The 13,598-nt window shown below is 44.3% G+C and overlaps 1 protein-coding gene across 2 annotated transcripts; it reads left to right on the top strand.

The window, feature by feature from the left end:
* Nucleotides 1–3,266: 3,266 nt before the first annotated feature.
* LOC149380614 (uncharacterized) lies at nt 3,267–6,349 on the top strand. 2 transcript variants are annotated; one of them, XM_089600933.1, is made up of 6 exons: nt 3,267–3,388; nt 4,222–4,346; nt 4,633–4,682; nt 4,846–5,646; nt 5,797–5,880; nt 5,995–6,349. In XM_089600933.1, exons 4-6 carry the CDS (start codon nt 5,525–5,527, stop codon nt 6,089–6,091), a joined length of 303 nt encoding a protein of 100 aa, XP_089457059.1. In that variant the 5' UTR covers nt 3,267–3,388; nt 4,222–4,346; nt 4,633–4,682; nt 4,846–5,524; the 3' UTR covers nt 6,092–6,349. The 2 variants fall into 2 exon arrangements, with proteins under 2 accessions (XP_089457059.1, XP_089457060.1); XM_089600934.1 differs by lacking the exon at nt 4,633–4,682 and having other exon boundaries at nt 4,839–5,646.
* Nucleotides 6,350–13,598: the final 7,249 nt, after the last annotated feature.

Here is a 13,598-nt window from a genome sequence, read left to right as displayed (position 1 = left end):
ATATATTTTCTACTCAAAATTCTACTTAATTGTGATGAGTGGATCCATTGAATATTATCTATGTTTACCCTTCATGAATATCATCAACTAGATGGGATTTATAAAATTACCATTTTACCCTTCTAGTTGTTATTTCTTCAACTCATTTGTCACTTGTGAATAAGTTAGAAACAATGTATTGACGAGGAGTTAACAAGTCACATTGATTCATCCAAAAGAGTCATGACTCAATTTGGACACTGGTCAGTTCATTTATTCACATCCCAAGGAACCAAGCATGAGGTGATATCATTGCATTTCAGCAATCTTGTACATGAATTCCATATCTATGAGATCTTCACAAAGTTGTTCATGACATCTTCATAACTTAGTACTTCATCAATAGGTCTTGTCTATATCACATAGTTAATCTAGAACTCTGACTTTCTCAAATGAGAGTATGTAAGCTATGAAATGACATGTCTCATCTTCAGGATTGAGGTAAGCATGATGAAATTCATACATAGTGACTTTGAGACAGAAGAGGTTAAATGGTTTGTTCTTATACTGTCTCTAGAAGTGCATTGGTCAATTCAGTATCTTCAGAAGATACCTAGTTAGAACTATAGAGTCTCAAACTCTCTATGTCTCATAACCAGACATCATAGGTTTTCCTAACAATCATACTGAGATCAATAGCCCTTTGATCCTTAGATTGTGAATATACTGTTTTAAGCAAACCATGAAGAGAGTTTGTTCATGCAAATCTATATTTGACTCTTCATTTGTTGTTAGGTTTGTTTAATGACTAAAGACTAAGGTTTATCATAAACCTTCAAACAAACAAGGAAGAATGAATGAAAGTTTCAACTCTTTATTAATTATTCAGCAGTTACAAGCAAGAGTCTTCGTAAGACTTTATTACATCAAATGTACATAAGTTATGACTACTACTCTTCTTGTGGGCACCAATGCCAACACCTCAAGCTTGTAAAAGGGACATATACTCGCGAGGTCCTGCCCATGCCAATCTTCCGCCCTAATTTTGGGGTACCATGCGACCTCCATTAACCTGGAGCGGCCCCTCAAATCGGCTCGGGCGGGTACCTTCAAACCTGCCCGACAACTTGCGTTTATTATGCCTTATCTTCATCTCATTATCCTTCTCTATAAATAGAGACTCTTACTATAATGAGATCATTCTAAATCTTTTATTCTCTCTAAAACAATGACATTCTTTAGATGAGATACGACCCTTACCTCAACGATAAATGTTGAGCGTTGGGAGGCAATCTCTTTTTGCCTTTTTGAATTCATCATTTATTTCATGTCTTGCAGGATTTGAAGCGGAGTAAACCTCACGGCCGAGGTCCAACCTTGGGTGAAACCTAGGATGAATGATATGAACATCGATTGACTTGCTCCGAGATCCTATACACTAAATAGCAAAGTGTGGATTGTTTTACGAATTAGTAACGAGAGTGGAATGAATGACGCCACAAACAGCTAAGGAAGACCGTCCGATGAGTCGGGTTTGAAATCGCACGGGCACTAATTTTAAGGATTCAAGTAGTTCTTAGACGAGCCAAAAAGAGTAAATTCTCACAAGTTTTATAAAATTATAGTACTGTGGTTCATATCACTGAAATCAAGCGTTAACATATAGTATAAATATTTGCTTATGTATACTATGTACAACTACATTGTCTTGTTTTCTTAAACGATGAAAAAGTCTGTTCCGTATGTAACAATAAGATTTCCCTTTCAATTATTGTTTATAGATTACTAGATGTTTTTTAGGCAATAAATTATTGATAAAATGACTAATATACTATCATTTCATAACTCAATTTCCATTTTGTACCAAAATCATAATTTAGACAAAAATACTAATAAAAGGAGTAGAGAAAATATTTTTTTTTATTATCTATTTTTACTCTCCTCTTTTTTCTGTACTTTTTTCTATTTTTTTCTCAGTCTTGCAAGAAATTTGGATATTTTTATTTTATTTTATAATAAATCTGGATTTGTTTCACTACCAGAAATATGGAATACAACTACAATTTTTTTTTAACTCCAGTTTAACCTTTTAATGGAGTCTTTCAATACAGACTACGGTCACCTTTTTTTGGGCCTATATTAGACTCCAGTCGAATATAAAGCTGTAGAGAATGGTCTATTTTTCTCTACAGCTAATACAAAAAAGTAGTGGTAATACTCAAAAAATTAAAAATGATCAAAATTTCACCATTTTTAAATGGAGGGAAATTTCTCACAAAATTTTGACACATTTACACTACAGTCAAAGGTAAAAAAGGAGTTGTAATACTTAAAATATAAAAAATTAACAAAATTTTAGTTGGAGGGAAATTTTCCACAAAAGATTTTGTTTTTGGCGGTGTACGAAAACTTCAAATTCCACCAAGTATAGAAACAACGCTATATTCACTTATACTAATTTCAATTTACCATTTTTTTATTCATCAAAGTCTCACTCTCATCCCGTTCTTCCTCTCTCACACGCACTGCATCCGTCTCATCACCTCTGTCATGCGCTCGACCGCCTTTAGCCCTACTTGAAGCCTTTGAAGTTTCTCTTTGCTTCTATTCTCGTCACATTACTACCAAGAACAACAAAAGGAAAAAAAGAAAAAAAAATGGGACTTTGCTCTGGGCGATTTCGCGAGGGAGAGTGAGCCAGAGAGATTCCGAGAGATAGTTCGTGGCCCGTGGCTCGTTCATTAACAAGGTAGGAGTTTCGATTTGAAAATATTTTCCTCTTTGGTCTGATTTTAGTGTTTCTGATTAGGGGTTTTAATTTCTTAGCTTGAGTTTCGTGGTTTGCTTATGCTTGGGCACGGTTTATGCTTATTTCTAATTAGAGTTTGTGAGCTAGGGTTTGTGTTTATGAATTTCTCTTCTTTTTGGCCGAAAATTGGATTTTAATTTTTGGGGTTTTTACAATCTGAAGCTTGAATCATTGGATTAATACATGGGTCTCAATGTTTAAGTGTTGAGTTGGAGTTTTATTTGCTCAATTTCTAATTTTTTGATCAGATTATTTGCTCGGTTTTGTGACGTGTTCTTAAAGGGTAATATTTGCATTAAGTGTTTATAGCCACAAAAGAAATGAAATATTTCTTTTCATACCTCTGCTTGTTTATTTATTTATTTTTCTAGAGAATACATAAATGGATTTTTACTTGCCAATTGCCGCCGCAAGGAATTAGAGGCGGTGCTGGTCGCTGGAGCTTCACAGCCGATTCATCAGCGCTGTAATTTTACAAGTTAAATGTAAAATACAAGTTGTGAGGATTGCTGTAATTTTCCACAGGTGCAACTCCAAAGCAGATTAGAGAATTGATGCAAGTCGATGGACTCACAAACGACGAAGTCAAGTCATTTGCAAGTAAGTCCAGTTTTTCCATGGTATATGGATTGGATTGGGCTCGGTTTGTTGTTGTTCTTGATCTGAAATTCTTTGAGTTAGGGTTCCTGAATTTTAGTTGATTTTTTGGCCGAAAATTTGTAAAGAAATTGGGTTTTTTCTATGTTGTTTAGCTTGAACCTGTTAATTGATTTTTGGGTCTTCGTTTTGAGAGTTGAATTGGAGTTTTTGCTTGGTCAATTTCAGATAGCCGGAGCTCCGCTCTTGTAGATGACAAAATGCAACTACACTTAAGATCTGTGTCACTATAAGTTTAGCGTGAGTTGAATTGTGTCTTCAGAAATCGAGCCAGAAACAAACAAGAGCGCATATACTTGTTTATTCGTGGATGGTTTATGTTTGTGTTGTAGAAATTACGAATTTTGTTTTCTCACAACATTTGTTTGCTATTTGGAATAATCTGAATTTCCATGTTCATGGTATGGCATTAGGCATATTTATCGGCCAAATAGCAAGGACATTTGTGACAACTCTCCTGTTTATAGTGTTATGCTCTTGATTATTGAGTGCTGAATTGATTGATTCTTTGTTTGATTTAGGATTTTTTTTTGGAATTTAGTGATTGGTACGAATTGGTTTATAAATTAGTGTTCTCAGATTTGATATAGGCTTTCCTCGAATTTTCGGGAGAGATTGGCTACCTCTCGGATTGTAAGCCGTTTTGGGTGTAATATTCTATTCAATTATCAATAAAAATACCATATGTTTGGAGCCTGGAAAAATTCATTCATGACCTATATCGTACTAGATAAGAACAGTACTGCTATTTATCAACTTTCTTTTCCTTTCTGCAGATGGCATGATGCTGGAACTTATGATGTTAACACAAAGACTGGAGGTCCGGATGGTTCTATTAGGAACGAACATGAGTTGAGCCATGGTGCAAATAGTGGCTTGAAGATTGTAATTAATTTCTGCGGTGAGATTTCGTTCTTTGTAGTTCGTTTAATTTATGGTGATTATGTCTCTATATTAGATTGTTGGGGTTGCAGAGTAATGAATATGACTGGAGAATGAAATCATTGTCTGAGAGTTCAAAATTTTCTGGTTGCCAAGTATTGATATGTATAGAGTTCATATTAGCTGGAATTCCAAGGACATGACGAGTTTTTGGGAATCAAAGTTTTCCATCGTGTCAGTTCTACTTTGTTGAAACCAAAATCGTCGGCTTCTCTTCTCATTGTGATTTTACTTTGTTCTTTCAGAAGAGGTGAAGGCCAAACATCCAAAAATTACATATGCTGATCTTTACCAGGTGATTTTTTCCTTATCTTTTTGTTGCTTCTGGTCTTTGTGGCAAAGAAAGTTATGCAGTTATGAAGGACTATTCGGTTAATTTATAAGTACAAGTGTAATTTAACAGTTCTGTGTAGTTTACTCTTAGCTTGTAGCTCAATTTTGTATGGTTTAGCTAGCAGGAGTTGTTGCAGTTGAAGTCACTGGAGGCCCAACAGTTGAATTTGTTCCCGGAAGAAAGGTACATTCACAACAGTTGAATCTACGGCCCAGCTGTAGATGACCATGCCCAGGACCGCCAGCAGCATGCCCATGATGTTCTTGAAGGTCATCTCGGAGTCGAAGAGGAGCCAGCCGAGGGTGAGGACGCACACCGTCTTCATGTGCCCCAGCACCTGGAACGACACCGCCGAGAACCGCCCGATGCACAGATACTGGCTCACGTTGCAGAACACCGCCAGCGAGCACGACACCATGATGAGCACCGCCGCCCCCGAGCTCATCTTGTAGCTCGTCACCAGCTTCCCCCCAGGTAGTAGTCCACAAACGGCCCAAACACCAGCAGCGACACCGCCTGGATCGGCGCCGTCTTGCTCAGCAGCTCAAACGGCCCGATCGAGTACTTCTTCTGCAGCGATCCGATCGTCTAGCCACCCAACCACATCATCATTATTGTATTCTCATCAACTCATATCATCATTATAATTCAAAGGGAGACTCACAATCTGTTTTTATTTTGAAAACTGCATCGGAACAAGGGTTTTACGTGTTTTTATTTTTATTTTCCTACCAAACGAGATTTGCTGCAGATTGTTTTCACTTAATAGGGAATAACACATCTAGATTTCTTCTTGGTCAATAATGGCGGTGAAATATCCTATTTTTCTCTTCGTTGACTCAATGTTTCTTATGGGATTTTTTTATTATCTCAGGACGATCCGCCTCTCGCCCAGCACCCCGTGCTGCTCCCCGTCCCGCCCCAGGTATCTACTCTTTATTCTGTGTATTACTGAAATCATAATTATTTACAACACAAGATTCTTTTATTTAAAAGCTTTACTTGAAAAATACCTGATTAAACCAAATAAAGCTATGTGCAATTTTTTAATCAACAAATTTCTGATTCGATGCAGTTCATCAAGCACCTCCCCCGGCTCCCGTCCAACAAGGCGGTGGTGGTGGGATGCTAAGCGGTATTGGATCCACGATCGCTCAAGGTATGCTTCGAATTCTTCGACGCAAACCGAAACCATCTAATCTATGCATTACAGATCATCTTTGCAGTGAATTGGTAAATGAACGTGTCTGCTATTTTTATCCCGTTTGTGCAGGAATGGCCTTTGGCACCGGAAGCGCCGTTGCTCACAGGGCTGTCGATGCTGTGATGTGTTAATTTCTCTGATCTCTAGTTGTTTCTTAGACCATTAACTGTTAGTAAGTTTCTTATATTTGCTTTGTTTACATCAACTCAAGTATTCATGGTTGAAACTTTACTTACAGGTCACATTCATGAAAAGCTATATTGTTCTTTTTTTCCTGAAAAGATACCATGTCTATTGCCTCAATCCTAGTTAGAATATTATATGTATAGAACTCATTAGGTACAATTTGGAATTTGTTTTGGAAATCATTATTTGGTGTTTTTTTGGATATTTATGTAAATGATATTTATTATTGATTTAATGAAATATGAGATTTTTTAGATATTATTATTGTGTTTAATATAAATGTATTTATTTATTTATTTATTTAAATATATGTTTTTATTAAAAAGAATTTCTCTACATTGTTAAAATATAACTTCATGAATATAAACTACACCTAAAAGATGTAGTCTTTGTTGTCGCAGTTTTTCGGACAACGATTTAGGAGTCGTAGACGGTTAGACCCGAGGCCGGACCAAGTGGTCTCGTCTCGACTCGAGCGTGTCGGACTTGGTGTCCCAAGTCTTCCCTTAGCTGTCTATGGTATCTGTCTCGTCCAGGCACCTGAAAAGCAAGCAAAGAAGGTGTGAACTACAAAGGGGAAACAAAGGGGTTGCCTCTGTTTACCTCTCCGACGCTCAACATTAGTAGGATTGAGGTGGTTTGTAGAGGGTTTGGTGTTTAGAGGTCGAGACTTGAGAGAAACGAGCGAGGTACGAGTTCGACAGCGTTTCAGTACTCAAATTCGGATTACCTGGACCAAGGGAGGTACCTTGGTATTTATAGGTGACCAAGGAGCGTCATGGATAGCCCCTTGGCCAAGGGCCGCCTCTGACCCGGCCATGGACGGCTCTGACCCAGCCATGGCCGGCTCTGACTCGGCCGTGGAGGCCATGGCCGGCTCTGACCCGGCCATGGCCGGCTCTGACTCGGCCCTGGAGGCCATGGCCGGCTCTGACTCGGCCATGGCCGGCTCTGACCCGGCCATGGACGGCTTTGACTCGGCCGTGGAGGCCATGGCCGGCTCTGACCCGGCCATGGCCGGCTCTGACTCGGCCGTGGAGGCCATGGCCGGCTCTGACTCGGCTGTGGAGGCCATGGTCGGCTCTGACCCGGCCATGGCCGGCTCTGACTCGGCCGTGGAGGCCATGGCCGGCTCTGACTCGGCCATGGAGGCCATGGCCGGCTCTGACTCGGCCATGGCCGGCTCTGAGGTGGCCGTGAGCCGGGAAAGACTCGGGGAAGCCGCCATGCGTTGTCGTTGCCATACCGGGCCGGAACGGACCGGTAACATTAGCCCCCCGAGTTTCTGGTCGAGCTCAGGTCGAGTGGAAACTCAAAATCTACGCTTTCATGCGGATTCGGGATGAATGCTCTCGGGTTTGTGTCACGGGGGACGGCCTTTGCGCGTCGCGAGGGACGACTTTTGTTCCGAGTTGATCGTGCGTGGCTCATTTTCTTGACCTACCAAAGAAGGCGTGATCGATTAGCACGACTTTATTGTGCGTGTCTTATTTTCTCGACTTGCCAATGAAGGCGTGATCGATTAGCATGACTTTATTGTGCGTGTCTTATTTTCTCAATCCACCAATGAAGGCGTGATCGATTAGCACGACTTTATTGTGCGTGTCTTATTTTCTCGACTCGCCAATGAAGGCGTGATCGATTAGCACGACTTTATTGTGCGTGTCTTATTTTCTCGACTCGCCAATGAAGGCGTGATCGATTAGCACGACTTTATTGTGCGTGTCTTATTTTCTCGATCCACCAATGAAGGCGTGATCGATTAGCACGACTTTGGCCTCGAGGACTCTGTGTAGAGCCTGCACGAGGAGTTACGTGATAAGTCTTTCCTTGGGACCTCCGGCCTAACCATCGGCCCCTTGAAACTTTGTCATACTTTTGTTTTTGAGTTTTTTTTTTTTTTTGTTGAGCGAGCGAGCTCTAGTTTCGTTGAGCATTGTTTCCCATTAGCCCCCCGAGTTTCTCGTGTACTCGTAGAGGAGACTAGAAATTATAATACAACAAGATAAAGACTTCGAGGTGAAATGTAATGTAATTACCCTGTAGAAATAGTCAAAAATTACATCCCTGGGCCATTGGCCTTATTGAAATTCGAGATTGTCTTAAAACCGGAAATAAAATGACATAATGAGAAATGGGGACGGGCTTCCGCTGCAGTGCCAGCTTCTGTAGCTTGACCGAGCTAGAGGATGGCGCTCACCATCTTTTCCTTCCCTTTCCCGTCCACGCCTTGGATGTAGCACATCCTCGCCATCGACTGGTCTCCCAACATGATGGCAATCCCCTTTTCAGTCGGGAACTTCATCATCAGGTGATAGGTAGACGTTATAGCCTTCAGTCGGTTGAGAGTCGGGCGGCCGATGATGATGTTGTACGCTGATGGCTGGTTCACCACTAGGAAGGACACGATGCGGGTGACCTCGAGCCCCCCCGGAGTCTCGAAGGTGACCGGGAGGTCGATAGTGCCCTCCGTCATGACCCTCTCCCCGGAGAAGCCGAAGAGTGGGGTCGAGATTGGGGTCGGTTTCAGTCCGGTCAGCTTCATCCTGTCCAACGTTGATTTGAAGACGATGTCGGCCGAGCTGCCGTTATCAATCAGGATTCTTTGGACGAGATTGTTGGCGACCGGGGCCGAGACAACTATTGCGTCATTGTGCGGGTGGAGAACTCGTGTCGCCTCTTGGCCGGTGAAGAACATGGACTCGAACGGGCCGGAGGGGGAGCCTCGTACGTATGGTTGATGTAGTGCGCAACTTTTCCTCGGGAAACCTCGCGCACGTACTTCTTCCTTTGCGTGGACGAGTCCCCAAACTCCGGGCCACCCATGATCGAGCCAACGACATGCAGCTGTGAGCTCTCTGGTTCTTCAATCGCTGCCTGGTCCGTGACAGTCACCATCACTGGACCCTTCCTTCCTTGCCGTGGACGGCCTTTGTGCACCGCGGCCGTCCCGACCGTTCTCAGGACATACTCTTTTAATTTCCCGTCTTGAATCAGGGCCTCGATCTGACGCCTAAGATGATAGCACTCGGACGTCAGATGCCCGTGATCCTGGTGGTACTCACAGAACTTATTTCGATCCCTCTTCGCGGGATCCTTCGCAAGAGGAGCCGGACTTCCTAGCTTGTCGTGGTGCAGAGCTAGGATCCGCTCTTGCAGAGTGTTCAGTGGGGTGTATGTTGATAACGCTCGGAAGCTATCAACGTGCGACGATCTTGGATCGGAGAGGGGGCGACCGTTAGGGGCCCGGCCTCCCCTGCTCCTCTTCCTCTGAGGGTCGGGACGATCTTCGTCTTGTTCGTCGCGGTGGCGACTACTTTGTCCTCCCGACTTTCGGCCATCTCGGCCATCGAGATAGTCCTCGATTCCCATATGTGTGCGGGCTCTCGTCATCAGCTCCGCCATGTCTCGCGGGACTTGCCTGACAATGGACTTGAGGAAGTCGCTCGTGTGAACTCCCTCGGTGATCGCTGTGATGGCGTCCTTGTCGTCGAAGCCCTCGACTTTGTGAGACTCCTCGGTGAAGCGAGCGAGGTATTGTCTCAATGTCTCATCTCTCCCCTGTCGAATGGAGAGGAGGTGGGTCTTCGACTTCTTTTGTGCCACAAGCGTGGCAAAGCGAGCGAGGAAAGCCTCTCGCAAGGCCCGGAAGGACGGGATGCTTCCAGGCCTCAAACTCCGGAACCACTCAAGGCCCGACCCTGTGAGGGTCAGGCTGAAGGCTTGGCAGAGGGTGGCGTCCGTCTGCCCTTGCATCGTCATCCACGTCTCATAGTGTTGGACGTGGAAGTGGGGGTCCGTACGTCCATCATAGGGGGGAATGGACGGTAACTTGAAGTTTCCCACGCATGGCTGCGCGAGGACTTGTGCGGCGAAGGGAGAGTATGATTCCTCGATCCCTCCGTACGGCCTTTGCCTCCCTGACTCCCTCATCTCGATGATTTGATTTTGGAGGCTCTGAATCATCGTGACCATGTCAAGCCCGTTAGCAGGGCCGACCGTTGGGGCCACGGGAGTCACCGGTTGGCGTCCGTTGGACGCTTGGTCCACGACATTGGCCTGAGGCCGGCCGAGAGTTGCGGCGGGGAGCGCGTCCCTTCGAGAATTTAGCCTTTGGCGGAGATCCTCCCCTCGGGAGTTTCTCTGCGCCGTCAAGCGCTCTCTAAGGTCCACGCTTGGTGCGTGACGAGGCGAGGTCGCCCTTGGTCGGGTCGTCCGGCGAGCGCTTCGGCTATCGGCTCCATCGTCGACCAGAGTCGCTCTCTCCTCGGCGAGGGGCCGTGTCCGGCCACCTCTTGAAACCGAGGGGGCGAGTCCCCGGGACTGTGACCGTGCCTGTTGTCGCGCCGGGTACAAAGGATCGGCCAACGCACCATTGGCCCTCTCGGGTCGTGCTTGAGCGAGGCTAGGGGTGGCCTCGTTGGTCCTTGACTCTCCCACGTATTCGGGGTCGGAGTCGTCCTGAGCGGATCGATCCTCGACGTCGTAGCCAAGGAGATCGGCGATGAGGGAGCCGTCAACGCCGGGACGGTCAAGGAGCTCCGCGAGCCGCCGGGCCGTGTCTTCTCGGAGCTCGGCCTCGGGGTCGTTCACCGGGTCTTGGGGCTGGCTCTCGCTATCGCGAGGTTGCCCTTCAAGACGGTGTGCGAGGAGTCGTAGACCATACCTCGAGCTCGTCGCTCGTGTACCTGCGGAGGTAGTGGGTAGGTGACTCATCTCTCGAGAGTCGTAGGAGTGGTGAAAATGTGGAATGGAAGGGAGAGCGTGCTAAGGTCGGTGGTCCCCTCCTTCTGGCGCCAAAATGTTGTCGCAGTTTTTCGGACAACGATTTAGGAGTCGTAGACGGTTAGACCCGAGGCCGGACCAAGTGGTCTCGTCTCGACTCGAGCGTGTCGGACTTGGTGTCCCAAGTCTTCCCTTAGCTGTCTATGGTATCTGTCTCGTCCAGGCACCTGAAAAGCAAGCAAAGAAGGTGTGAACTACAAAGGGGAAACAGAGGGGTTGCCTCTGTTTACCTCTCCGATGCTCAACATTAGTAGGATTGAGGTGGTTTGTAGAGGGTTTGGTGTTTAGAGGTCGAGACTTGAGAGAAACGAGCGAGGTACGAGTTCGACAGCGTTTCAGTACTCAAATTCGGATTACCTGGACCAAGGGAGGTACCTTGGTATTTATAGGTGACCAAGGAGCGTCATGGACAGCCCCTTGGCCGAGGGCCGCCTCTGACCCGGCCATGGACGGCTCTGACCCGGCCATGGCCGGCTCTGACTCGGCCGTGGAGGCCATGGCCGGCTCTGACCCGGCCATGGCCGGCTCTGACTCGGCCGGCTCTGACTCGGCCGGCTCTGACTCGGCCATGGCCGGCTCTGACCTGGCCATGGACAGCTCTGACTCGGCCGTGGAGGCCATGGCCGGCTCTGACCCGGCCATGGCCGGCTCTGACTCGGCCGTGGAGGCCATGGCCGGCTCTGACCCGGCCATGGCCGGCTCTGACTCGGCTGTGGAGGCCATGGCCGGCTCTGACCCGGCCATGGCCGGCTCTGACTCGGCCGTGGAGGCCATGGCCGGCTCTGACTCGGCCATGGAGGCCATGGCCGGCTCTGACTCGGGCATGGCCGGCTCTGATGTGGCCGTGAGCCGGGAAAGACTCGGGGAAGCCGCCATGCGTTGTCGTTGCCATACCGGGCCGGAACGGACCGGTAACAGTCTTCAACAAAAAAGACTGAAGTCATAGACAAAGAGATAAGACTCCAGTGCAATAGATGCCACAAAAACGTCGTAGTCTGTCCAACTCAATTAATTATAACTACTCTTTAAAGATGTAGTGTTTATTGACTCAAAATTTGAAGAACTACATTATAAAAATGTAGTCTTCAACAGAAAAGACTGGAGTCATAGGCAAAGAGATAAGACTCCAGTGCAATAGATGCCACAAAAACGCCGTAGTCTGTCTAATTGACTCAATTAAGACTACTTGCTAAAACTGTAGTTTTTTTTATCTTATGTAATTGAGTTCTATATAACTACATCATAACGTTGTAGTGTTTATAGATGCCACTAGTAAGACTACATCTAAACAATGTAGTTATATATTTTAACTACAGTCTTATAAAACAGATACACTACGGCCAAACACTGGAGTCATAATCAAAGAGATAAGACTCCAGTGCAATAGATGACAGTCAGTAAACTGTAGTGGATTTAAAATGACTACGGCGTTCGGCAGTAGTTAGAGGCCAAATTTCTGGTAGTGTTTAACGATTTGTTGACATATTATTTTATAATAAATCTGAATTTGTTTAACGATTGTTGACATATATATATCAACAAATGACATCACTGGAAAGTTTATTGATTTGTTGACATAGATGTCAACAAATGATATGATTTGTTGATATATATATATGTCAACAAATGACAACACTTAAAAAGTTTGTTGATTTGTTGACATATATGTCAACAATTGACGTGAATTGTTGACATAATTGTCAATCATCGACATGATTTGTTGAAATGGATGACACTATTTATTCACCATTTACGCTAAAAAATAAAGCTAAAAATCAAATGATTCAAGCATTTCATCAAACACCTGAAAAATCAATAAAGTTTTAACAAGAGGTGTTTTAAAAATCATCAACTAAAAAGTACAACAACAATGACGTATACAAGGAAGAAAAAAAAGAAGAAGAAGAGAAACAAAGAAAAAGAACAAAAAAATCAATTCTAAATTAAACATATCTTTAGTCTGACCCAAAACAAAGGACCTTAAACACAACTTAAAAAAAAATAGGCATAGAAACCAATAATCTGTTCCAAGCAACTCAAGAAATTGAACAAGAATCTATTATGCACACACACTCTTTGGTTCACTAGAAAGAGAACTTGCCAACCTCTTCATCTTCATCCTCATTAATGGCATTGAGAGTTAGGAGAATCTATGATGTCTGGTTATGGGGCATTGAGAGTTGGAGACTCTATAGTTCTTCTAGGTATCTTCCGAAGGTACTGAATTGACCAGTGCACTTCTAGAGACAAAATAAGAACAAACCATTTAACCTCTTATGTCTCGAAGTCACTACGTATGAATTGCACCGTGCTTACCTTAATCCTGAAATGAGACATACCATTTCACAGCTTACGTATTCTCATTTAAGAAAGTCAGAGTTCGGACTCACTATGTGATTCTGAACAAGGCCTATTGGTGAAGTACTAAGTTGTGAGAATGTCATGAGTATCTTTGTGAAGTTCTCATAGAAATGGAATTCATGTACAAGATTGCTGAAATGCAATGTATGTCACATCATGCTTTGTTCCTTGGAATGTGAATAAATGAACTGGCCAGTGTCCAAATTGAGTCCTGACTCGTTTGGATGAAACAATGTGACTTGTTAGCTCCTTGTCAATACATTGTTTCTAACTTATTCACAAGCGACAAATGAGTTGAGGAAATAATAGCTAGAATGGTAAAATGGTAATTTTGTAAATCC

The sequence above is a fragment of the Urtica dioica genome, chromosome 11 (genome assembly GCF_054948205.1).
Source record: "Urtica dioica subsp. dioica isolate 48M chromosome 11, U.dioica_male_clone48M_v1_H2, whole genome shotgun sequence".
In the NCBI taxonomy this organism is placed as follows: Eukaryota; Viridiplantae; Streptophyta; class Magnoliopsida; order Rosales; family Urticaceae; genus Urtica; species Urtica dioica.
Note: the sequence above shows the minus strand (reverse complement) of the source record. Positions and strands in the feature narration are given on the sequence as shown.

Excerpts from the sequence above, each read along its gene's own strand:
- LOC149380614 (XM_089600934.1), top strand. The coding sequence starts at position 5,525 with ATGGCGGTGAAATATCCTATTTTTCTCTTCGTTGACTCAATGTTTCTT. Across the intron at positions 5,647-5,796 it reads TGCTCCCCGTCCCGCCCCAG|TTCATCAAGCACCTCCCCCG; the intron begins GTATCTACTCTT and ends GATTCGATGCAG. Across the intron at positions 5,881-5,994 it reads TGGATCCACGATCGCTCAAG|GAATGGCCTTTGGCACCGGA; the intron begins GTATGCTTCGAA and ends CCGTTTGTGCAG.